Source organism: Pristiophorus japonicus, chromosome 1, assembly GCF_044704955.1.
Source record: "Pristiophorus japonicus isolate sPriJap1 chromosome 1, sPriJap1.hap1, whole genome shotgun sequence".
Lineage (NCBI taxonomy): Eukaryota > Metazoa > Chordata > Chondrichthyes > Pristiophoridae > Pristiophorus > Pristiophorus japonicus.
Window position 1 is genome coordinate 514,753,353 of NC_091977.1, and position 24,244 is coordinate 514,777,596.

Consider the following 24,244-nt stretch of genomic DNA (forward strand, 5'->3'; position numbering starts at 1 on the left):
CCAATACGAGAACCACAGTTTCTGTCACAGGTGGAACAGATAGTCGTTGAGGGAAGGGGTGGGAGGGACTGGTTTGCCGCACGCTTCTTCTGCTGTCTGATCTTGATTTCTGCGTGCTCTCGGCGGCGATACTCGAGGAGCTCAGCGCTCTCCCAAATGCTCTTCCTCCACTTCGGGCGGTCTATGGCCAGGGACTTCCAGGTGTCAGTGGGGATGTCGCACTTTATCAGGGAGGCTTTGAGGGTGTCCTTGTAACGTTTCCTCTGCCCGCCTTTGGCTCGTTTGCCGTGGACGAGTTCCGAGTAGAGCGCTTGCTTTGAGAGTCTCGTGTCGGACATGCGAACTATGTGGCCTGCCCAGCGGAGCTGATCAAGTGTGGTCAGTGCTTCAATGCTGGGGATGTTGGCCTGGAGGAGGATGCTAATGTAATCAGGAAGGCAAATGGAATGTTGGCCTTTATTGTAAGGGGGATGGAGTGTAAAAGCAGAGAAGTCCTGCTACAACTGTACAGAGTATCAGTGAGGTAACACCTAGAGTACTGCGTACAGTTTTGGACTCCGTATGTGAGGAAGGATTTACTTGCATTGGAGGCTGTACAGAGAAGGTTCACTCAGTTGATTCCGGAGATGAAGGGGTTGTCTTATGAAGATAGGTTGAGTAGGTTGGGCCTATACTCATTGGAGTTCAGAAGAATGAGAGGTGATCTTATCGAAACATATAAGATAATGAGGGAGATTGACAAGGTGGATGCAGAGAGGATAGTTCCACTCATAGGGGAAACTAGAACTAGGGGGGCATGGTTTCAGAATAAGGGGCAGCCCATTTAAAACTGAGATGAGGAGGAATTTCTTCTCTCAGAGGGTTGTAAATCTGTGGAAATCCCTGCCCCAGAGGGCTGTGAAGGCTGGGTCATTGAATATATTTAAGGCACAGACTTTTGAGCGATAAGGGGATAAGAGGTTATGGGGAGCAGGCAGGGAAGTGGAGCTGAGTCCATGATCAGATCAGCCATGATCTTATTGACTGGTGGAGCAGGCTCAAGGGGCCAAATGGCCTACTCCTGTTTCTATATCTTATGTTTTTATGAATGGTACACAATTCATCAGAAGTGATAAAATAAAATGTCTTATATCAGTATAACGAAAATATAAAATTAAACATGTACATTAGTGTACACAGAGGGAGGTGACATTGCTGGTAGCATTGCTAAATGCATCAATAATGGGACCTCATTTTAATATATTCGATCCGACTATAAGAATATCCTTCACCAAATCAGCACCATTGCCTTTACCTCCCAGTCCAGATTTTCCCTTCTTGTGGCTCTATTGTGCTCATTTGTCGCTTCTTTCTTAAAACTCTTAGAATAAAGAAAAACTTGCCTTTCTATAGCGCCTTTCACGACCACTGGACATCTCAAAGCGCTTTACAGCCAATGAAGTACTTTTGGAGTGTAATCACTGTTGTAATGTGGGAAACGCGGCAACCAATGTGCACACAGCAAGCTCGCACAAACAGCAATGTGATAATGACCAGATAATCTGTTTTTGTTATGCTGATTGAGGGATAAATATCGACCAGGACACCGCGGATAACTGCCCTACTCTTCTTCAAAGTAGTGCCATAGGATCTTTTACGTCCACCTGAGCAAGCAGACGGTTTAACGTCTCATCCGAAAGACGGCACCTCCGACAGTGCAGCTCTCCCTCAGCACTGCACTGGAGTGTCAGCCTAGATTTATGTGCAGAAGTCCCTGGAGTGGGATTTGCAGCCACTATCTTCTGATTTGGAGGCGAGAGTGCTACCCACTAAGCCACGGCTGACCTTTCTTGCTTTCCATCCCTTTCTGCTCTATGATCTGTACGTATATGTATGTAGCTATGTCTCTCTATTCTGGCCTCCTGTAGCTGCTCTTCCTCTCACATAGACTTGTGGGTCTCCCTGACAGGAATAGCTGGGCACTTTAATAGCCTTGATCACTTCATCTCATGTGACCTACTGGAGTGTATTTGGGATGAGGGAATACAATTTACATGCAATCCTAATGTTATACTCTGAAACGAACTACATGAGCAGTGTCCCCATAATTATATTTTGTGGCATTGCGAGTTACTTGGCATAGCAGTACCTTAATTAGACTTGGAGCACTGATATATAATGGGGGTAATAGTAACCTGAACAATTGGGAAATTAAGACTATTTTAGCAGAGTGATCCTATGTGCAGATTTTAGCTTCTATTCTATAGACGAGAAAATGTTTTTTTTAGGCCAATGTTACATTGCAGTTCCTTCATTTTTCCTTCCAATTTTAATAAAGTTTGATGTGAGTACATTTCCCATAGAGAATAGATCTACGACTTTCAATACTAATAGTGCAAGATTAAAAAAAAGTAATTATTTCAAAACCTCTCTTCTCAAAGCTATTAGAATCCTGAAGTCACCGAAGCAAGTAGGAATAAGTAATAACTTATTTTCATTAACAGCACCTTTTTTTCACTCGTGTCAAAAATAGGAAGTCACATTAAGCTGCGTTGTTAGTATGCAGTCCTTGGGGTGGAAATTCGGTCTGGCCTCTGTTGCGGTGTTAGCCTGGGCGGGGCGGTACATTTTGCGTTGGGAAATGGTTTGCATCTCCAGCCGCAAAATTCACCAGCCGGGCCCTGAGTAGGGAACGGAGTGCTAATGGAGGCGTTACTCACCTCTTTTAGGGCGCCAGGCCAGCCTGAGCAACTGAAAAACCCGAGCTAAACAGCCGGCCTTGGAGCGCCTGAAGCGAGGCTTCCATGAAAAAGTCTGAAACAAAAACATACTTTCCTGACGCCGCGCCCACATGAATCGCAAAAATAAAAAACAGTCACACCTCCCTTAGGTAGACATTCCCTCCCTCGCTGCGACCACTGCAGCTCGGGCCGGCAGCTTTCACAGGCGCTCCCACTAGGGGGCGCTGTGGTGCGCTGTGGATCGGACGAGTTTCAAATTTCAAGCTGGTGTCGCAACCAGGGGCGTTGCACACCGGCTCGCCTCTCCCAGGCGGTACTGCTCCACGCCCCCACAAACCCGGCACCGAATGTCCCAGCGGGCCGCTGGAAGCTGGCCGTCTCCCCGGAAATACTCGCTGCCGGCATTACCGTCCTTCCGGGGCGAATACAGAGGCAACAACGGACCGAAAATCCAACCCCATATTTTTTTGAAGGAAAGAGAATTTAGATCATATATAAAAACACTGGCATTCAGCAGCCAGTATCAGCCATTAGTGCCAGTGTTTTTTTAAATTTCAAAATATACTTCATTCATATAAAAATTTGCACAATACATTGGAAGACAGTTCAGTACATTTGGATACAGTCAGCAATTCCATACAATACATTTGGATGCTGACGGCAGTTCCGTTCAATAGATTTGCTTGCTTTACATTTCGAGGTACATTTCAGTACAATCCAGGATACATTGTAATACAGTCATCAAATTACTTTACTAGCGGCACTATACGGTACACGGAATGGGTGAGGGTACAGTTACATTTCTTTGCAACATACATTACTAAACAGAACTTGCATTATACATGGCATTACATAGGTTTTTTCAGATCATGGTGCTCTATGTATACAAAAAGTTTGCAAGTACAGCCCGAGGGGAGTTTTATACTGATTCCATCCCCTGGGTTTACCGTGGTGGAAGGGCCTTAAACTGTGGCTCTTCCCCATCGTGCCTTTGCGGTGACTGCACCAATTTTTAGTGCGTCCCTCAGCGCGTACTCCTGGATCTTGGATTGCGCCAGTCTGCAACATTCGGCCGTGGACATCTCCTTGCTCTGGAAGACCAGCAAGTTTCGGCAAGACCAAAGTGCGCCTTTCACCGATTTGATGGCCCTCCAGCAGCAGATGATGTCTGTCTCGGTGTGTGTTCCTGGGAACAGTCCGTAGAGCACATAGTCCTGTGTTACGGAGCTGCTTGGGATGAACCTCGACAGCAACCACTGCATCTCCATCCAGACCTGCCTTGCAAAGGGGCAATCCCGAAGGAGATAGATGACAGTCTCGTCCGCACCACAGCCAACTCGGGGGCAGAGTGCCGTGTCTCTGAAACCCTGGCTGTGCATGAAGGATCTGACGGGTAGGGCCCTCCTCACCGCCAACCAAGCTACGTCTTGGTGCTTGTGTGAAAGTTCTGGCGATGAGACGTTATGACAGACGAGTTCGTCAGTCTGATCGGGGAATCACCCGACAGGGTCCACCCTCTCCTTCTTTCGTAGGGCGTACAGAACCTTACGTGCCGACCACTGCTTTATGGCCTTGTGGTCAAAGGGTTTTTTTCTGAAAAGCTTTTCCACAAAGGACAGGTGGACAGGCATGGTGCAGTTGGTGGGGCATTTCACGGCAGCGTGGCCAGACCCATCCTTCGCAACACCGGGGACAGGTAGAACCTCAGCATATAGTGACACTTGCTGTTTGCGTACTGGGAGTCGGTGCACAGCTTGATGCAGCCGCACACAAAGGTGGCCATCAGGATGAGGGCCACATTCGGAACATCCTTTCCTCCACTGTCCAGAGATTTGTACATCGTGTCTCTGCGGACATGGTCCATTTTGGACCTCCAGACAAAGTGAAAGACGGCCCGGGTGACTGCCGTAGCACAGGAGCGTGAGATGGGCCAGACCTGCACCACGTACAACAACACCGAGAGCACCTCACTCCTGATGACCAGGTTCTTTCCTGCAATGGAGAGGGAGCGCAGCTTCCACCATCCCAGTTTTTGTTTCACTTTGGCGATACGCTCTTCCCAGTTTTTGCCGCACGCCCCGTCCGTTCCGAACCATATTCCCAACACCTTCAGGTAATCTGGCTTAACGGTGAAGGGAATAACGGATCGGTCGGCCCAGTTGCCAAAGAACATGGCCTTGCTTTTGCTGCGATTGACCTTCGCTCCCGAGGCCAGTTCAAACTGGTCGCAGATTGTGAGCAATCTGCGGACCGACTGCGGATCCGAGCAAAAGACGGCGACGTCGTCCATGTACAAGGAGGTCTTGACCTGAGCGCCTCTGCTACCTGGGATCGTCACCCCTCTAATGCTCGCATCCTTCCTGATGGACTCGGCAAAGGGCTCGATACAGCACACAAACAAGGCAGAGGAGAGGGGACAGCCTTGCCTGACTCCAGACCTGATCGGAAAGCTTTCAATTTCCAACCCATTGATTAGAACTGTGCTACTGATGTCTGTGTAGAGCAGTTGGATCCAATTGCGGATACCCTCCCCAAACCCCATCTTGGAGAGCTCGTCCATCAGGTACGTGTGCGATATCCTGTCAAAGGCCTTCTCCTGGTCCAAGCTGATTAAACAGGTGTCCACCCTCCTGTCCCGCATGTAGGCAATCGTATCCCTGAGTAGCGCGAGGCTATCAGAGATCTTCCTGCCGGGGACAGCGCAGGTCTGGTCCGGGTGGATCACCAGCTCCAGACCAGACTTGACCCTGTTTGCAATGACCTTTGACAGGATCTTGTAGTCCACATTGAGCAGCGAGATGGGCCACCAGTTTTTGATTTCCTCCCTATCCCCATGCTTGTAGATGAGGGTGATGATGCCTTTCTCATTGATTCTGACATACTGCCGGCCAGAAACATACCCCCGTACACTTCCAGCAGGTCTGGGCCCATCCAGTGCCAGTGTTGTGTTCACTGCTCAATGGATAGGGCGAGTTGCTTCATCGCAAAGCAAGCCTTCACAGTTCCACAAGCAGCATTGTTATCCTCTTTTAATAGGAGGCAAGCTCCTGTGACAGACAAATGACTGGAGCTCACCCTTCTTGCAAGTGGACCACGGTACAAATCAAAGCCTAGCCCCTGGGGGTGGAAGCTAATAAAACACAGTCTATTTTGAATCGCTGTAACATTCAGAATTAATTGATGTAGTTTAACCTCTACAGGCATTCCCACAGGACCTGATTTGCATCCTAAGAGGCAGTCCGGCACCATTGTGTTTCTTGGATGATTGGACTGAGAAAGCAATCCTCTGCACTCTATAAATTATATTATATATGATTGTCAAATAATCATCAGAATATTTATTTGTGTATTTTCAATTTGTTGTATGCATTTGAATAAAATAACTTATTTCAGTGCTCAATTATATTAACAATAACTTGAATTTCACAATAAGCATCTTGTAGCTGTTCGGACACATTCTCAAGTTATTTGGTGCATTTTTTGGTATTGCAGCAAAATTTCATACAGTTAGCAACATGGGTGGAATTTACTTTCATTCAAAGTCAATGGAAAATTCTAGCTGAATGAGGAGTTTGATGAAGATTCTCAAAAACTCGAGATCAGTCTTACTGGCTCACAATAAAATCTAATATATGATTGAGTCAACCCCTACTTAATGGTTATTGATCATTAATGTCTACTACTATTATTCCCATTAAAGGGAGTTGGTAGATGTAAATTCTATTTTTTGGATCTGAAATGTATACATTTCTGGCATGTGTACATTCCCATTGCTGGTTCTAAGCAGTATCCATTCCCATTGCTGGTTCTGAGAATATACATCCCCTTTATTGGTTCATTTGACATGTAAAATCCCATTAACCTCCCTTATCCAGAACTCCCTTATCCAGAAGCCCCCTGGTCCAGAACCATTCCTGGCTACTGGGCGGCACATGCGCAGAACTCTGACATGAACAAATTGAAGCCCTTCCTCGCTGCCGGCTCGCGAAGTCACTGGCCTGACCCCCGCAGTCCACTTCCCCCCTCCCCACGATCTCTCTGCCGCACTCCTAGCCCCAAGCCAGCCAGCCCCGATATCCCTTTGCTCAGTACCTATACCATCCAATTTAACGTGACCACCCCTCGTCCGGATAAGGGTTCCGGATAAGGGAGGTTCAGCCTGTATTGATTCTGGGACATGTAACTTCCCATTCGCGATTCTTGGAGGCGTACATTCCCAATATTGGCCTTGGTAAAATGTCTCATTTGAATTATAGCACTTCTGACAATGCTACCTCAGTATCGACCTAAAGTGTTAGTCTAGATTATGTGCTCAATGCAGATGTGAGGCTTGAACCTGCAACCTTCTTACTCAGAGCATATTGATTTTCATCTAAAATGTTTGGCTTTTCATTCCAAAAGACAAGTGAGAGTTGGATGCAATGCTCGGTTGAAACCTAAGGTCTTCTTGTATGAGCCTTAATGTTCCACAAGTTGCAATATCTTTTATATTGGCATGATTCTGAAGGAGCATACAGGATTTCTGGAGAAAATGCCGAGGTCTACATTGACAAACAAATAGAAGTGCAATGATAGGAAAAGATTTGGGATTAACAAATGTATCTTAGCCCTGTCTATTAGATCTGATACTGCCCAAGGGATCAAAGGGATCTGCCACTTATTACTTCCATATATGTACTCCCATTCATGATAGATGGATATATAATTAATGCTGTTAAACCTTAATTTCACAGATCCACCTACTCCGATAGCCCCACCCCAGCTTAATTCTGTTGGTGCTACCTACTTATGGATTCAGCTGAATGCAAATTCCATTAGTGGCGATGGCCCCATCATCCAACGGGACATTGATTACCGCAGCACCACTGGGAATTGGAGGGACATACAGCCGGTCGACAGCCATCAGTACAAAATTGGTCATTTGGATCCTGACACAGAGTATGAGATTCGGGTGCTGCTCACACGACCTGGGGAAGGTGGAAGGGGGGCTCCTGGCCCACCTCTGATCATGAGAACAAAGTGTGGAGGTAAGACCAGAGGAAAAGCTTGAAATTTGATTATGAATTCGGCAGTTAAATGAGGAAAAATGCATCATTGTATTGCGTTGATAACTCTTTAGGCCATCGTCGAGCAGTTGCTTTCTAAGCTAATGCTCTATGCACATCTTTATTAGATGCTCCTCATGGCTCCATATTTAAGGCACCACATGGTACAGCATTGAACCATACAGACCAGGAGAGTCTGCGGTTTGAGTAAATAGTCAGTTGGCCGATCACAGGTAGCAACACTGAAGTTGGTATCACTACTCTTGGACTAATGCACTACCTGAAAAATGTAATCCAAACAAAAAGGCGATGGTTCTCTTTGGATCTGGGCATGGTGCCGGAGGACTGGAGGACTGCTAATGTAGTACCCTTGTTTAAGAAGGGAGAAAGGGATAGGCCGAGTAATTACAGGCCTGTCAGCCTAACTTCAGTGGTGGGAAAATAATTGGAAAAAATCCTGAAAGACAGGATAAATCTACATTTGGAAAGGCAAGGATTAATTAGCACGGATTTGTTTCTATGTTCCTCGGTTTTGCCTCTGGTCAAAATAACATGAGCAAATATTTAGCTAAAAAGAGATATCACACTTCTACCTTTTTATAGACAGATGCACTTATCAGTTGCGCAGGTAATCAATGAGATATAGAAAATAAGTGCTTTATTATTTTCCCGTATCTGGATAAATTGCTCAAATGTGTACAACATGGGCTAGATCTACATACACAATACTGTACACCATGGGCTAGATCTACATACACAATACTGTACACCATGGGCTAGATCTACATACACAATACTGTACACCATGGGCTAGATCTACATACACAATACTGTACAACATGGGCTAGATCTACATACACAATACTGTACAACATGGGCTAGATCCTTTTCATCATCAAAGGCAGTCCCTTGAAGCGAGGATGACTTGCTTCCACGCCAAAAAGGGATGAGTTCACAGACGTTTCAATGATATTCCAGGTCCCCAATTACATCTTGAAGGATGGAAGATGCCTGTGCTTGGATTTTTTTAACATCACACCAGCCACCACACAGGCTTGACAGAGCTAGGTCTTGGTCCAGTGGCAAGGATTACCCAAGACGACTGGAGACCAGCTCTGCTGCACGGATCGAGCGCGCGCACCTATCGCAGTGTGGGCTGGCCCGTGCTGCCCCTGGGCCCTTGCCTCTTCTGGGCCCCACACTCATGCCTCTCTTGGGCCCCGGTCACTTCCCGCTACAAACTCTTGCCTCTCCTTCGCCCCTCCTGCTGTGCCTGCCCACACTGCAATCAGCGACCTGGCTTCGTAGCCGTCGCTCTCCTGCAGCAGCACGTGCTGCTCCCTGCAGTGGTATGCCGCCTCATGCTGCTCCCTCCTATGGTCCCGGCCTGCTGATGGTCTTCCAGGCCGGGACTGCGCCGATTTCCGTAGAAACTCTTGCGATCTGTTTTTATATTTCGTGCTAGTTTACTTTCATAGTTTATCTTCCCTAACTAAAGAAATAAACGACGATATCCAATTAAAAACAAGGGCGTACAAAGTGGCCAAAACTAGTGGGAGGACAGAAGATTGGGAAGCTTTTAAAAACCAGCAAGATCCATAAACACAATGCTGTATATCATGACTGGCTCCAGATACACAATGTTGTATAAAATGGCTAGCTCTATATATATAATGCTGTACAGTATGGCTGGGTCTGTGTATACAGTGTTGAATAACACGTGGCTCCATTTATACAGTGCTGCACAACATTGCTAGCTTTATATATACAATGCTGATAAACAAGACTGACTTCATATATAGTGCTGCACAACACAAATGGCTACATCAAACAACTAATTATTTAATTTGCAATCAATTCATTGGATTTTACTTATTCATATGATCCTTATTCAGCAGTGCCCGAAGGAACATATTTACTTATTAGTCAAATCTGCAGAGCCCTATTACATTGAATTGAGCCATTCCATTATTGACGCTTAAAATATTAAACTCAACAATGATGCTAATGTGACGTGTCTATGGGATACTTACATTCTTCAATAATGTGATTGCTCAAGCATGCAGTCTTTGCAGGTCTGTAACTGATGCTGGTCCTTCAGTATCCAGTGCTCCGACTGGGAAAACGTGTGTCACTGGATCATTAATGTCCTTTATTAACATTGATGTATAAGGTGACTGACTGTAAGAGCTGCGACAATTGGCTTCTGGTGCTGTGGATCAGGGACTGGGACTGGGACAAAGTCAGCCAATATTTGTGCTCTTGATTGCTATGCAGGACAGGATCGGTTTGAGCTGCGATGTGACTGTCTGTCAGTCGTGGCTCAGTTGGTAACACACTCGCCTTTCAGTCAGAAGGTTGTGGGTTCAAATCCTGCTCCAGAGACTTGAGCATATAAATCTAGGTCGACACTCACTGAGTGAGTGCTGCAATGTTGGAGGTGCCATCTATCTGATGAGATTGAGGCCACTGTTCTCTCAGCTGTATGTAAATGGTCCCATGACACTCTCCCCACTATCCTGGTCAATATTTACCCCTCAATCAACATCACTAAAACAGATAATCTGGTCATTGCCACAAATTGGTTGCTGTGATTCCTACATTATAACAGTAACTACACTCCAAAAGTACTTCATTGTCTGTAAAATGCGTTGGGATGACCTGAGGTCGTTAAAGGCGCTATATAAATGCAATTCTTTTCCTTTTGCAACCCCTGTGATCAAATCACAATTTCGGCTCACACATGAAGCACAGCCATTTTGGTAAGGTTCTGGAATGGGCCTGATACTATTGAAACGGCATCACAGCGAATGTCAGCAGTTTCAATGGAAGAAGGGGAAATTATGGAGGAGAATTTTTTTTTTTTAATCGTAAAATGCTGACTGCAAATGCAAGAAAGATCTTGTAACCAAGGAAGAGAATGTGTCACCAAAATTGATGTTTGCTTGTCAAGGGCTTTCTATCTGTAACCTATAATATGTTACATATGGTTTGTCGGGCGCAAGTTGCATTAAAATGTTGTTAACCAGTACTTATGGGAAATCTCTTTATAAGAGAGTCCACCACTGTGGTAACCTTTCTTTGACTTTTGTAAACTTCAAAATGTGTAAGCTGAGAGAGATTGATAGAGAGACAGGGAGGCAAACTGTTCACTTATGCTAATGTTGGCTCAATTTTTGAAAAACAACAGTTTAATCTTGAAGCCAGCTAATTATCTCACCTGTGCTTTGTGGATGGCTACAAAAAGGAAATGTTTTAATTGCTTACAGTTGTGAGACACAGCTAACAGTAGTGAGTGAGAGCGGGCGAGAGCAGGAGGAAGAGAGCGGGCGAGTGTGGTCAAGAGCGGGCGAGTGTGGTCAAGAGTGGGTGTGAGAGTGGACGCAATTTGGAGAGAGCGAGCGAGATTGGGCGTGAGTGGGCGAGAGCTGGAGAGAGTGGGCGAGAGCTGGAGAGAGTGGGCGAGAGCTGGAGAGAGTGGGTGAAAGTGGGTGAGATTGGACGAGAGCGGGAGAGAGCGAGCGAGAGTGGGCGTGAGTGGGCGAGAGCTGGAGAGAGTGGGCGAGAGTGGACGAGAGTGGACGAGAGCGGGAGAGAGCGGGTGCAAGTGGGCGAGAGTGGATGAGAGCGGGCAAGAGCGGGCGAGAGCTGGAGCGAGCGGGCGAGAGCGGGCGCAAACGGGCGAGAGTGGCCAAGTGTGGGCGAGAGCAGGTGAAAGCTGGAGTGAGCGGGCGAGATCAGGCGAGAGCGGGCGCGAGTGGGCGAGAGTGGGTGTGAGCGGGAGCGAGCGGGCCAGAGTTGGAGAGAGCGGGTGCAAGCGGGCAAGAGCAGGCACGAGTGGGCGAGAGCTGGAGAGAGCGGGCACGGGTGAGAGCGGGAGTGAGCGGGCGAGAGCGGGCAAGAGCGGGAGTGAGCGGGCGAGAGCGGGCGCCAGCGGGCGAGTGTGGACGAGAGCAGGCACGAGTGGGTGAGTGTGGGAGAGAGCGGGCAAGAGTTGGAGAGAGCGAGTGTGAGTTGACAAGAGCAGGCGTGAACGGGTGCGAGTGGGCGTGAGAGCAGGCGCGAGTGGGTGAGAACTGGAGAGAGTGTGGGAGAGAACGGCGAGAGCAGGCGCGAGCGGGCGAGTGTGGGAGAAAACGGGCGAGAGCTGGAGAGAGTGGCCGTGAATGGGCGAGAGCGGGCGAGTGTGGGAGAGAACGGGAGAGAGCGGGCGCAAGTGGGTGAGAGCTGGCGAGAGCGGACGAGTGTGGGAGAGAACGGGAGAGAGCAGGCGCAAGTGGGTGAGAGCTGGCGAGAGCTGGCGATTGTGGGCGAGAGCTGGCAAGAGCAGGCATGAGTGGGCGAGTGTGGGAGAGCGCGGGCAAGAGTTGGCGAGTGTGAGTGAGCGAGAGTGGACGTGAGTGGGAGTGAGTGGGCGAGAGCGGGAGAGAGTGGGCGAGAGTGGGCGAGAGTGGGACGTGTGGGCGAGAACGGGAGAGAGCCGGCGATTGTGGGTGAATGTGGGCAAGAGCAGATGCGAGTGGGCGAATGTGGGCGAGAGCGAGCGAGAACAGGCGAGAGCTGGAGAAAGCGGGAGTGAATGGGCGAGAGCGGGCGAGAGTGGGCGAATGTGGGCGAGAGCGAGCGAGAGCAGGCGAGAGCTGGAGAAAGCGGGAGTGAATGGGCGAGAGCGGGCGAGAGTGGGCGCGAGCGGGAGAGAGGGGGCGCGAGCGGGAAAGAGCTGGAGAGAGCGGGCACGAGTGGGCGAGAGTGGGCGAGAGCTGGAGTGAGTGGGAGTGAATGGGCGAGAGCGGGCGGGAATGGGCGCGAGCGGGAGAGAGCTGGAGAGAGCGGGCACGAGTGGGCGAGAGCAGGCGAGAGTGGGCGAGAGCTGGAGTGAGTGGGAGTGAATGGGCGAGAGCGGGCGAGAGCGGGACGTGTGGGCGAGAGTGGGAGAGAGCCGACGAGTGTGGGTGAGTGTGGGAGTGAGCGGGTGAGTTCGGGAGAGAGCGTGCGAGTGATGAGGGTGTGGGAGAGCGCGGGCGAGTGTTGAGGGAGCGGGAGAGTGCGGATGAGAACGAGCGAGCGAGTGTGAGTGTTAGCGAGAGTGGGAAAGTGAGTAGCCGCAAAGTTAAAGCAGCCTCGATTGCAGCACTTATGCCGGGATCACATCTACTGATATTCTCCAGCATTAATTTCAGCAGAATATGTGGGGACTAGGGGGGCACCTAACTTGCAATGAGGTTAGTGCACGGCCCCACAGCTCGGACACTGTCTCGGGCATCTGCTTTGGCCCACAGTCTAGAAACGGCGGCCCAACTTTCCCATTCTAGGGAGTTACATGGGATCACCCTCTCTCAGAAAAATCTTTATGGAGCATCAAGCAGCCCACAAATAAAAAGATGCCTCCTGGATTCTACGGGAGTCCTGGCTCGAACCTGGTTTAGACAGCCCCACCCGTCCCCTTCACCCTCCATTCTGGTTGGGATCACATCTGCCCTTCAGGAGGCCATAACACCTTTCTTCACCCACCATTCTAGTCTCCAGACTTAAGCTGGGCCCCGTTGAGGCCAAGAACATGAGAACTCCCATTGTGCAGAGTTCCTGCCGTTAGCCTAGTTTTGCCTCAGTTTCCCAGTTTGGGTGGACAGAAGGTTCTAACCTCCAAATAAGGCCAGCGGTAACTCCCGTGGAAGTCCAGAACCTTCCTTATTTGGGTCCCAGCAGATTTTGCAGCCAGTTTGACAAATTATCACGGTAGTCCGTGAACTGGGGTGGGGGGGGGGGGCGCGGGGGGGCGTCAGGATATGCCTGGGACAGGGGAGGCACAAGGTAGCCTTGTGGGGGCTAGGAGGGGCACTCCTGCTCCTCCTAGGCCGACAAGAGATCTTTAAAAGCCCTTTAAGGTGAACTGATCTGGCCCTGGATCCCTGCTGCTGCCAGCTTTCGCTGACGGACCGTGCAAAGTGTAGATGGGCCTGCAGTTGAACGCTGGTCAGGGGTCAACAGGAAGGTGGAGGGGTATCTGGAATTGTGGGAAAGAGTGGCCTGTCAGCAGTTAGCAGCATGGAGCAGCGCTGCTCAGGTGCTGCAGCTACATTTACTGGCCTAATTAAAATAAACACCGGGAACCTGATGGGCTGTCTCTCAGCCTCCATTGCGCTCATTGACTCCACTGGGCCACACTGAACAGCTCACCACCTGGACTGCTGCCATCACATTATAGGCTCCTGTAGTGTCAGCTGTGGCTCCTGGGTAGCGCTCTTGCCTCTGGATCAGAAGGTTGTGGGTTCAAGTCCTACTCCAGGAACTTGGCCACAAAAGACACATGAGCACGAAAATCTAGGCTGACACTCCAGTGCAGTGCTGAGGGAGTGCTGCACTGTCGGAGGTGCTGTCTTTTGGATGAGACGTTAAACCGAGGCGCCGTCTGCTCTCTCAGGTGGACGTAAAAGATCCCATGGCACTATTTCGAAAAAGAGCAGGGGAGTTATCCCCAGTGTCCTGGCCAATATTTAACCCTCGATCAACATAACAAAGAAACAGATGATCTGGTTATTATCACATTGCTGTTTGTGGGAGCTTGTTGTGCGCAAATTGGCTGCCGCGTTTCCTACATTACAACAGTGACTGCACTCCAAAAGCACTTAATTGCCTGTAAAGTGCTTTGAGTCATCCGGTGGTTGTGAAAGGTGCTATATAAATGCAAGTTTTCTTTCTTTCTTAATGGCAGTGCATAACTTTGTGCAGGCTATTTGTTTTCCCTCCAAATAGTTCCTCTCCTTAAGGCACTTGGTACCTCAGCCAAGTGGCCAACCTTGCTGTTTAAGCCTAAACGATGGCTGTCGGCAGATTATTCAAATGTAGGGGCTACCCTCGCTGAGCTTGAGATGATCCTTAACCAAGATCTGCTTGCATTCTTTCCATCAGGAGTTACTGAACTGCTATAAGGAGTGGGAATCCTGGTGATATTTTTTAATTTCCCTTCCAAGCACAGGGACACTGAATTCCCAGCAAACCAGCTGAGATGAGCTTATTAAAAAATGTATTCGTTCATTGGATGTGGGCATCGCCGGCAGGACCAGTGTTTATTGCCCATCCCCAACTGCCCTTGAGAAGGAAGTAGTGAGCCTCCTGCTTGAACCGCTGATCTTCGTAGCTGTTTGGTACAACTGAGTGGCTCGCTAGGCCATTTCACAGGGCTGTTAGAGCCAACCACTTTGCAGTGGGGTCTGGAGTCACACATAGGCCAGACCAGGTAAGGACGGCAGATTTCCTTCCCTAAAGAACATTAGTGAACCAGATGGGTCTTTACGACAATTTGGTAGTTTCATGGTCACCATTACTGACACTAGCATTTTGAACCATGTCTCTGATTCCTTAGTCCAGGCCTCTGGATTACTAGTCCAGTAACATAACTACTATTCTACCCAGAGCAAACCCAGCATAGAGCAGAATTGAACCTGGGACATTAGTGACTTAGTACCATACGATAGCATAGTGGTTATGTTACAGGACCTCACTACCCCCAAGATGTCTGCACTCCTCTAATTCTGCCCTCTTGAGTATCCCTGATTATAATCACTCAACCATTGGTGGCCAAGGCACTGAGTTCTGGAATTCCCTCCCTAAATCTCTCTAACACTACCTCTCTTTCCTCCTTAAAGATGCTCCTTAAAACCTGCCTCTTTGACCAAGCTTTTAGACATCTGCCCTAATTTCTCCTTGTGTGGTTCGGTGTCAAATATTTTGTCTTATAATACTCCTGTGAAGCGCCTTGGGACGTTTCACTACGTTAAAGGTGCTATATAAATGCAAGTTGTTGTTGTTTATTTGTGACTTCAGACCCACACCAATGTGGTTGACTCTTAACTGCCCTCTGCGGTTTCAGAAGGTGGCTCACCACCACCTTCGAGGGCATTTAGGGATGGGCAATAAATGCCGGCCTTGCCAGAGATTCTCTCATCCCGTGAACGATTAACCAAATATTCTGTTGAGTACACATACCAACTGAGCAGTCACAGGAGTGCAGTCTTGGTATTTTTTTGTTCAGTGCTACCCTTATTATTTCAATAACAATGTGAGTCGTATTGTTAACCTCATCAATGATGCTCCCAAAAGTTTGTCCACATCCTTCGCCTGCTCCACGTCGACATGCAGGCCGTAATCCTTACCAGCAGTTCCATTACAGACCCAATCCACATCTGGACCGGGGTCAAACAGAGCTTCCTTGCTGCCATGCTCTACCTCACAGTAAACAAGCTCCCCGCTGGAGTGGATCTAAACTACAGAACCAGTGGGAAGCTGTTTAACCTACACCGCCTCCAGGCCAGGTCCAAGATCACCCCAACCTCTGTCGTTGAGCTGCAGTAAGCGGACGATGCCTGCATCTGCGCACATTCTGAGGCTGAACTCCAGGATATAGTCAATGTATTCACCAAGGCATATGAAAGCATGGGCCTGACGCTTAACATCTGTAAGACAAAGGTCCTCCACCAGCCTGTCCTCGCCACACAGCACTGCCCCCCCAGTCATCAAGATCCATGACGCGGCTCTCGACAACGTGGACCAATTCCCATACCTCGGGAGCCTTTTATCAGAAAGGCAGACATCGATGCGGAGATTCAACATCGTCTCCAGTGCGCCAGTGTTCGAAGACCAGGCCCTCAAATCTACCACCAAGCTCATGGTCTACAGGGCTGTAGTAATACCTGCCCTCCTGTATGGATCAGAGGCATGGACCATGTACAGAAGACACCTCAAGTTGCTGAAGATTTATCACCAACGATGTCTCCGCAAGATCCTGCAAATCCCCTGGGAGGACAGGCGCACCAACATCAGTGTCCTCGACCAGGCTAACATTCCCAGCATTGAAGCACTGACCACACTCGATCAGCTTCGCTGAGCAGGCCACATAGTCATAGTTCGCATGCCAGACACGAGGCTCCCTAAGCAATTATTCCATGCGGAGCTCCTTCACGGCAAACGAGCCAAAGGTGGGCAGCGGAAACATTACAAGGACACCCTCAATGCCTCCCTGGTAATGTGCGACATCACCACTGACACCTGGGAGACCCTGGCCGAAGATCGCCCTAGGTGGAGAAAGTGCATCCGGGAGGGCATTGAGCTCTTCGAATCTCAACGCCGCAAATGTGAAGAGGTCAGGCGCAGGCAGCGGAAGGAGTGTGCGACAAATCAGTCCCATCTCCCCCCGACGAATGTCTGTCCCACCTGTGACAGGGTCTGTGGCTCTCGTATTGGATTGTTCAGCCACCAAAGAACTCACTTTAAGAGTGGAAGCAAGTCTTCCTTGATTCCGAGGGACTGCCTGTGATGATGATGATTTTGATAATGATGTGAGTCATATTGTTAACCTCATCAGTTAGGTTTAAAGGCACCGAGCAAAGCATAACTTAGAAAGCCCTCTGGTGCTCGGAAGAAGATTGCTTGCCACGCACCATTACAGATTTTATTTTTGTTTATAAACTCGAGCTGTACGAAGCAGGCATTGGTCATCGAGCAGCACGTGCCAGACTAATAACTGGCTTGAGGGGCTGTGTGATGCTGATAAGGTAATAGCAAAGCAATTAAATTGGGTAGGAGTAAAATGCTGCCATCCTCAATTGCGGTTCTGTGGAAGCTGTAACAGCAGTCATTTACCAAGTGAATCATTGCACCTGTTTAATTACAGTGATAATTGTATGCTTTAAGCTGCTTGCCCAAGGGTCCGGCCAACCACATTTAAACTGTGAATGCAACCTATCAGACAGTTAATAACCTTAATGGTTCTCAACCTTGTTTGGATAACGTGGCATCTGCGGCTGGAAGACAGTCCTGCCCACCTATCATGGAAGGGCTGAGTCTCCGTACCTCCCCATCCTCCTTGACATATGCCCCAATAATTGTTATGCAAAGAAATTACGCCAAATTGGCTTCAAATTACAGAAGATGTGTAATAACAGGTTATGACACTAATGTATTAATGTGTTTTATTGTCTCTGCATCCCTTTGATATCAATTTCAATGGCACATGTTCCTTTTTGATAATGCACGTTGGCGCAGTAATTAACCATTTAAAGTTTTTTTTTTATTAAAGTTGTAACTTTTTAAGACAGGGATGTTATCTAAAATATGGATGCTGGATAACAGTGTGGGCTGGCTTTGATGTTTTTCGGGCGATAATGGCGGCGGGGTGGGAAAATTAGCGGCCGGGAATAGTTTGTGCCTCAGTAGCTAAGTTTGGGCAGCTGGGCCCTGTGTCAAGGGTTGCAGCGCTAAGGGAGGTGTGGTACACCTCTCTTGGCTAAAGTGCCGGCCCGAGAGTGCTCCGAGAGACATCTGGAGGGGGGGTGGGGGGAAAACTAAGAAAAACCCCACAAAAACATTCTCAAAACATTGCACCAAAACACAAATCGCTAAAAAAATTAAAAGAAAAAAACAATCACACATACCTTAGGAGCCCGTTACTCACGCCTTCGCCGACGAGATGATTGGACCACCCTAATTTCACAGGCAGTCTTTGCGGGCGCACTTCCGGGCGGACAAATTGGGCAGGAGCTGAAACTCGCACCTGTATTGCAACCAGGGGTGCAGCTCTTCTGGGCGATGCTGTGAAACTGGATCCGAGGATCGCTACGAGGCGCTGGAGGCTATCCGCCCGCCCTCACCACCGCCATTGCCGCAGCTCCGGGGTGAAAAACGGAGCACAGAAGATCGGAAAATCCAGCCCCATAATTCCAGCAAAACTGCATAAATGCTATTTTAGACTGAAAAATAAAGGATGGGGCCCAATTTTCAGCTTAGTGCAATATATGTGCCAATACTAAAGGGCTTTTGGGTTCCTTAACATAGGGTGCACTCCAGTGATGATTGGACCTTTGCCTGAACTGTAGAGGCACTGCACGGGAGCAAACGGAGCTTTTTGCAATTCTTGATGGGCCTGCGAGGAATATATCTTAAAGTGAGGAGTCCACTCACTCCCCCCTTGCTCTTACATTGTGCTCCTCATTATCAGCCAGCTGCCAGGGAGTTGAGTTGTTGCATTGACTCGAGCAGCGACTTCGCTCCATTCAGCTGACAGTGGCCTTCAGTCCCAAATATGGCCACCCTCCCTTGGCACCTACAGCCACCAACTCCAAGTATCAAACAGCACTAAGCTGTCCACATCTCCACTGTGCCATTGTGATCAACGAGTCCACTTTTACCAACCACCACCAGTTCCCCTTCTTTGCTGAGTTGCAGCCCTTTAAAAGCTGTTCCCATGTCGGACTTTGTGATCCTCACCAAGCATGCTGCATTGCCAAGCTCTCTCGGCCAACTTTGCCCTGCCCTGTAACCAAATGAGGGATGGTGCGTACATTGCGTAACTCGACGCAGCCCGCTGCCTGAGCTACAGGTGCAGGTGTGCCCGAGGTATGCGCCAACTGAACAACGCGTTGGTCAGGATCGCAAAACTGAGGCTATACATTTCTGGGCAATTGGCAAAGGTGATGCTGAAAGAAAGAAAAGAAAGCCTTGCATTTAAATAGTGTCTTTCACTTTCACGGTTTCAGGACGCACCAAAGCACTTTACAGCCAGCAAAAAACTTTTGTAATCTAGTCACTGTTGTAATGTAGGAAACACAGTAGTCAATTTGTGCAAAGCAAGCTCCCACAAACAGCAATAAGGTGATGACCAGATAATCTACTTTTAGTGATGTTGATTGAGGGATAAATATTGGCCCAGGCCACTGGGGACAACTCCCTTGCTCTTCTCCGAAATACTGTGATGGGAGCTTTTTACATCCACTTGACAGGGCCGACATGGCTTCAGCTTAATGTCTCATCTGAACGACGGCACCTCTGACAGTGAACTTACGGCTTTCTGACTCGGAGGCCCAAGTGCCACCAACTGAACCACGGATGATTCCACTGAGCAGGAAGGGAAGGAATTTACTTCACGGGGGGAAGATTTTTGGCTTCGCCACCTGGAGTTCCTTCCATTGATTTTAATGAAATGATAGTAAAGCTGGTTCTGTAAAGGGTGGGTGAGCTACTCCTCCAGATTACCGCCCATGCAGGGAAGATGAAAATCTTCCCTATGGTGTTTCGGAGGCTTTTGAAGGCAGCGAGAGGAATAGAAAGGCAGAGGACGGGGGCGTAATGAATGGAAGGTCAGCCTCTGATGATTGAGTGAAGGAAGGAGCAGTAATCCAGAATCAGAAGAACGAAGGGTGCAAGCTGAGACATATGGCTGGAGAAGATTACCTAAGTCGGCTTTTACCATCCTCACTGCAATAAAGAACGGTAGGAACCTGTCACTCCCGATCAACACTGAAACAATGTGGACTGACATCCCGCAACTCCCAACACCTGGCTTGTCACTTTTTAGTCTCTCGCTGGCATCAGCTGCAGAAGAAAGCAAAATGAGAGTAGCATATGGCGGCACTGAATATGTTTGATTACAATACTAAATGATGGACAACAGTGTAGTAAAACATTTAATGCACAATGTTTTTTTTAAATGGAGCGTGGTGTAACCATAATGATAACCTGATGAGGTGGCCAGAGAAAATGCCAGCATTTGTTAGCTGCTCCAAAATGAATAGTGACTGCTGGCCATCTGCTAAGATTTACAAAACGTTATAGTCTGAGTAGTTTTGAACAATTAAGGCTTATTGTGCATGTTAAAATACATTGTAATTTTTTTAAGCCCAGCAGCTGGCGTCTTAAATTGACTGCTTTGTGTAAAGTAAGTGAAAAAGGTAATTTAGGGAGTATAATGTCAAAATATTCTTCATATGAATGAAAAGACATAATGAGGCAAGTTAATAAACGTTTGTGGGAATATCACTGGTTAGCAGCTCTGGGCTTTTGATCCAAAGTGGAAATGGGATGATTTTCAGCATAGCGCGCTGTTGGTGCTTTGCACCTTTTCAATCAGTTGTGAATATTAACGAAATAAACTTAAAGGGCTAGAGTTTCCGCTTTGGGCACAATCGGTAATCCCGGCACAAATTGCGCTCAAAATCGTGCTGGTTTTCTGATGAAGTTATGGTTCAAGTTTCCGCTCAAACTCATTTGCATAATCACAAACCTAACATCTCCCATGAACCGGCGCAAACAGGCAGCGTTTTTGAACGTAATTGTTTATTTTTTTTATTAAAATGATTCCTTGTTATATTTAAGAGTGGGGACCTGTTGTAGTTTTATTAATACAGCTGAAAGTGGGTTCATCACAAAAAGTAAGCATTCTTAATCAGTGTCTAGTCCACCATCTGTGAGTAACCAGGCATAGTGTCAAATTTTGTTCGATAGCACTCTTATAAACCACCTTAGAGGAATTGTTACGACTTTAAAGATGCTCTATAAATGTAAGTTGTTTTTGTATTAAATTAGTTCTCAATAACATGCTGAACTGTATGGGATACAGTATAGGAGTAATTTGAGACGTGACATGGTAAGTGTAGCGTGCTTGGGAGATAAAAGGTGACTTTGGACCTAGGGTTCTCAAAGCTCTCCACCACTGAGGGTTTGCTCATGCTGGGTCTGTTGTAGATTAATTAATGGGGATTGATTGCTATCATTAGTCAACAACTTCATTATTGTTGTAATAACAACCACCGGGATGGTAGAAGGTGAACGACATGGTCTTTATCTAGCAATGCCTATGTTTGTGAAAGCACTGACTGCCATTTGGGATCTCACTGCTTGGCCATTACTCACATGGGAGTTTGACGGAGAGTGTTAGCAGGCCGTTTAACCATGGGGGTTTCCAGGTAAATCCAGGTGTGTCCTCGCACTGCATCCACAGGTGTGGGCACCCAAAGTGTGGCAATCAGGAACTAGAGCCGAAGCCAATTGTCTCCTCCCTAAACTACATGTATCTCTCCCTCCGCCCCACCCAGCATATTCTGGTGTCAGTATCCCCTGGAGAGTCCGGGAGCCCTCAATTTTATATTAAAAGGCTGCATGTTGATTCATTTTACTTTAATTTCTGTCAATTTACATTAGGTTGGTTACCACAGTAACTTAAATCAGACATTCCCTATTATAAGTACAGGGGGTATTTTGCTACAACATTTCACCACTTAATGTGAGAATTTATAAGCTTTTACTATGAATCAATCACTTTTGAATTAATTTGGCATGAATTCAATAAACAACATTATTATTTGACTGATTAATCCTCAATGTTGCTGTTCAATTTATACATTTGTAATCAGTTTTAACTACACTTGTACGTATAATTTAAAACATGTGTAAAGACAGGGGCCCAGAAATTAACGGTGCGGGATACATTGGTTGTGCCAGAATGGTGAGGCCTGATGTTTCCCAGATATTGGGCCTCATTATAACGGTGCAATAGCTCCCTGGCTAAGAGCAGTGAAACATTGGGCCATTGCTCCTGTCACAGCGGCCCTCAGGTAAGCGGGTCTGGGGATCGCACGCCAGGGAACGTGGAGCTAGAGATCGGGGTACGAGAATCGGGCGGGATCGCAGGTCCAGGGAATCCAGGAATTGGGGATAAGGGAACAAGGGGTGAGGGGAGGAGGGTGAGGGAATGCGGGGCCAGGGACCCATGAATTGAGGGATAGGGGAACACGGGGATTGGGAGGGAGGGGTGATGGAAGACGGGGCCGGGGACCCAGTGTTCAGGGGATAAGGGAACACGGAGATCGGGAGGGGGGGGGACCCAGTGTTCTGGGGATGAGGGAACGCAGGGCTGGGGGATCGGGGCCTAGGTCAGGGGTTGGGGCATGGGTCGGGGTTGAGCATCAGGGCCTGGGTCGGAGGTTGGGGTCTGGGTCAGAGGTCGGGACCTGGGTCGGGGTTGGGACCGTACATCGCGTGGGGTCAGGCAAGGAGCGATGGCATTGGTGTGGGGGTCGGGAGAACCACTCCTGCTCCTTCCAGCTCCAAGTTCAGGTAAGTTACTCCCCTTCTTTGTTCCCTCGGTCCCTAGGGCTGGCTTCCCTGAGTGCAATGGCTCTGGCTGCCTCAAGAAAACACAATCTTGCCTCTTGTAAAGTCCTTGTCTGCATAGGCAAGGGACCTAACACTTGCTTTAGGCGTGGGTAAAGGATGCCTCTTGTTTGTCGTTACCCAATATGGTGGGAGGTGCACTTCTGGACGCAAATGTCACACACTACCTGCCCGCCATGTTGCACAATAATGGTCTGAGTGGTGCCCGAACTCTGCACGGACCAATTTCTACGCCAACAAATCTCATTTATTGCAGAGGCTCAGCTCAAATATTCTTGCTACACGTGGGTTGATTTTGAGTGCTTTCACCTGTCGTTAATCGGGCGGTAATGGCCTTATAATGAGATCGGCAGCCTTACCATCGCGCTTTATATACACAGAGGTGAGTTGTGGATTTCTGCGAGAACTTCAAGATGCATTCCATACTTTCAAAAGGTTGCAGAAAATGTTTATTTTCAGATAGCAGTCATTTACACGCGGGCTCCTTGAAGCATAGCAGTATGGTAGCATAGTGATTATGATATGGGTAATCCAGAGGCCTGGACTAATAATCCTGAGACATGAGTTCAAATCCCACCACGGCAGCTGGGGAATATAAATTCAATTAAATAAATCTGGAATAAAAAGCTAGTATCAGTAATGGTGACCATGAAACTACTGGATTGTTGTAAAAACCCATCTGGTTCACGAATGTCCTTTAGGGAAGGAAATCTGCTGCCCTTAACTGGTCTGGCCTATATGTGACTCCAGACCCACAGCAATGTAGTTGACTCCTAACTACCCTCTGAAATGGCCTAGTAAGCAACTCCAGTTGTATAACCTGTATAAGGTGGTTCACCACCACCTTCTCAAGGGCAATAAATGCTGGCCTGACCAGCGATGCCCACATCCTGTGAATTAATTTTTGAAAAGTTGAAATCCCAGGACAGTGCAGCTGAGGATGGAAGTGAGCTGGCTTTCTCGCAAGCAAGCTCCTGCTCCTCCACATGTATACTTGGCAATGTAGTTTGCTCTTTTTTCCTGCTATATGTTGTCCTTTTTTGCTTGACTTTTTATACCTGGTCATCCACAACACCCCCATGTGCAGAGCCAAGGAAGCCTTTGTTGTCGTTGAGCTCACTGCCAATACGTTTGCTCGGGTGGTTTGGCAATAACTCTCCCTCTGATCTTCCTCTTTCATTTTCAAACGAAGCGTCTGGTCTGTGCTCAGCAACTCACCATGACGACACAACTGAGAAATTGGGCGCTCAGTGAGGCAGGTGATCGGTTCAGTGTCCCAACACTCCTCTTAAGTCTGATGAAGGGTCACAGATCCGAAACGTTAATTCCACTTTCTCTCCACAGATGCAGCTTGATTTCCAGCATTTTCTGTTTTCATTCCTGATTCCAGCATCTGCAGTATTTTGCTTTTGTGTTCGTGTTTAATTCACTCCCCTTAAGTGTTGGTCTTGTGTGACTTTTCATTTAATCGGGTGCCTCCCTACTCACAGCTCCTGGATGAAATTGTCGTTTTACAACCGATAATGAAATAAGATT

The 24,244-nt window shown here is 48.0% G+C and overlaps 1 protein-coding gene across 8 annotated transcripts in view; it reads left to right on the top strand.

Moving 5' to 3' along the window:
- LOC139277433 (receptor-type tyrosine-protein phosphatase mu-like) overlaps positions 1 to 24,244 on the top strand; it is a 1,220,924-nt gene that overhangs the window by 532,632 nt on the left and 664,048 nt on the right. For all 8 annotated transcript variants that reach the window (XM_070895883.1, XM_070895900.1, XM_070895892.1 and 5 more), the window contains exon 7: positions 7,454 to 7,747. In XM_070895883.1, coding sequence (XP_070751984.1) covers positions 7,454 to 7,747 — 294 coding nt within the window. The remainder of the gene's footprint in view (positions 1 to 7,453; positions 7,748 to 24,244) is intronic.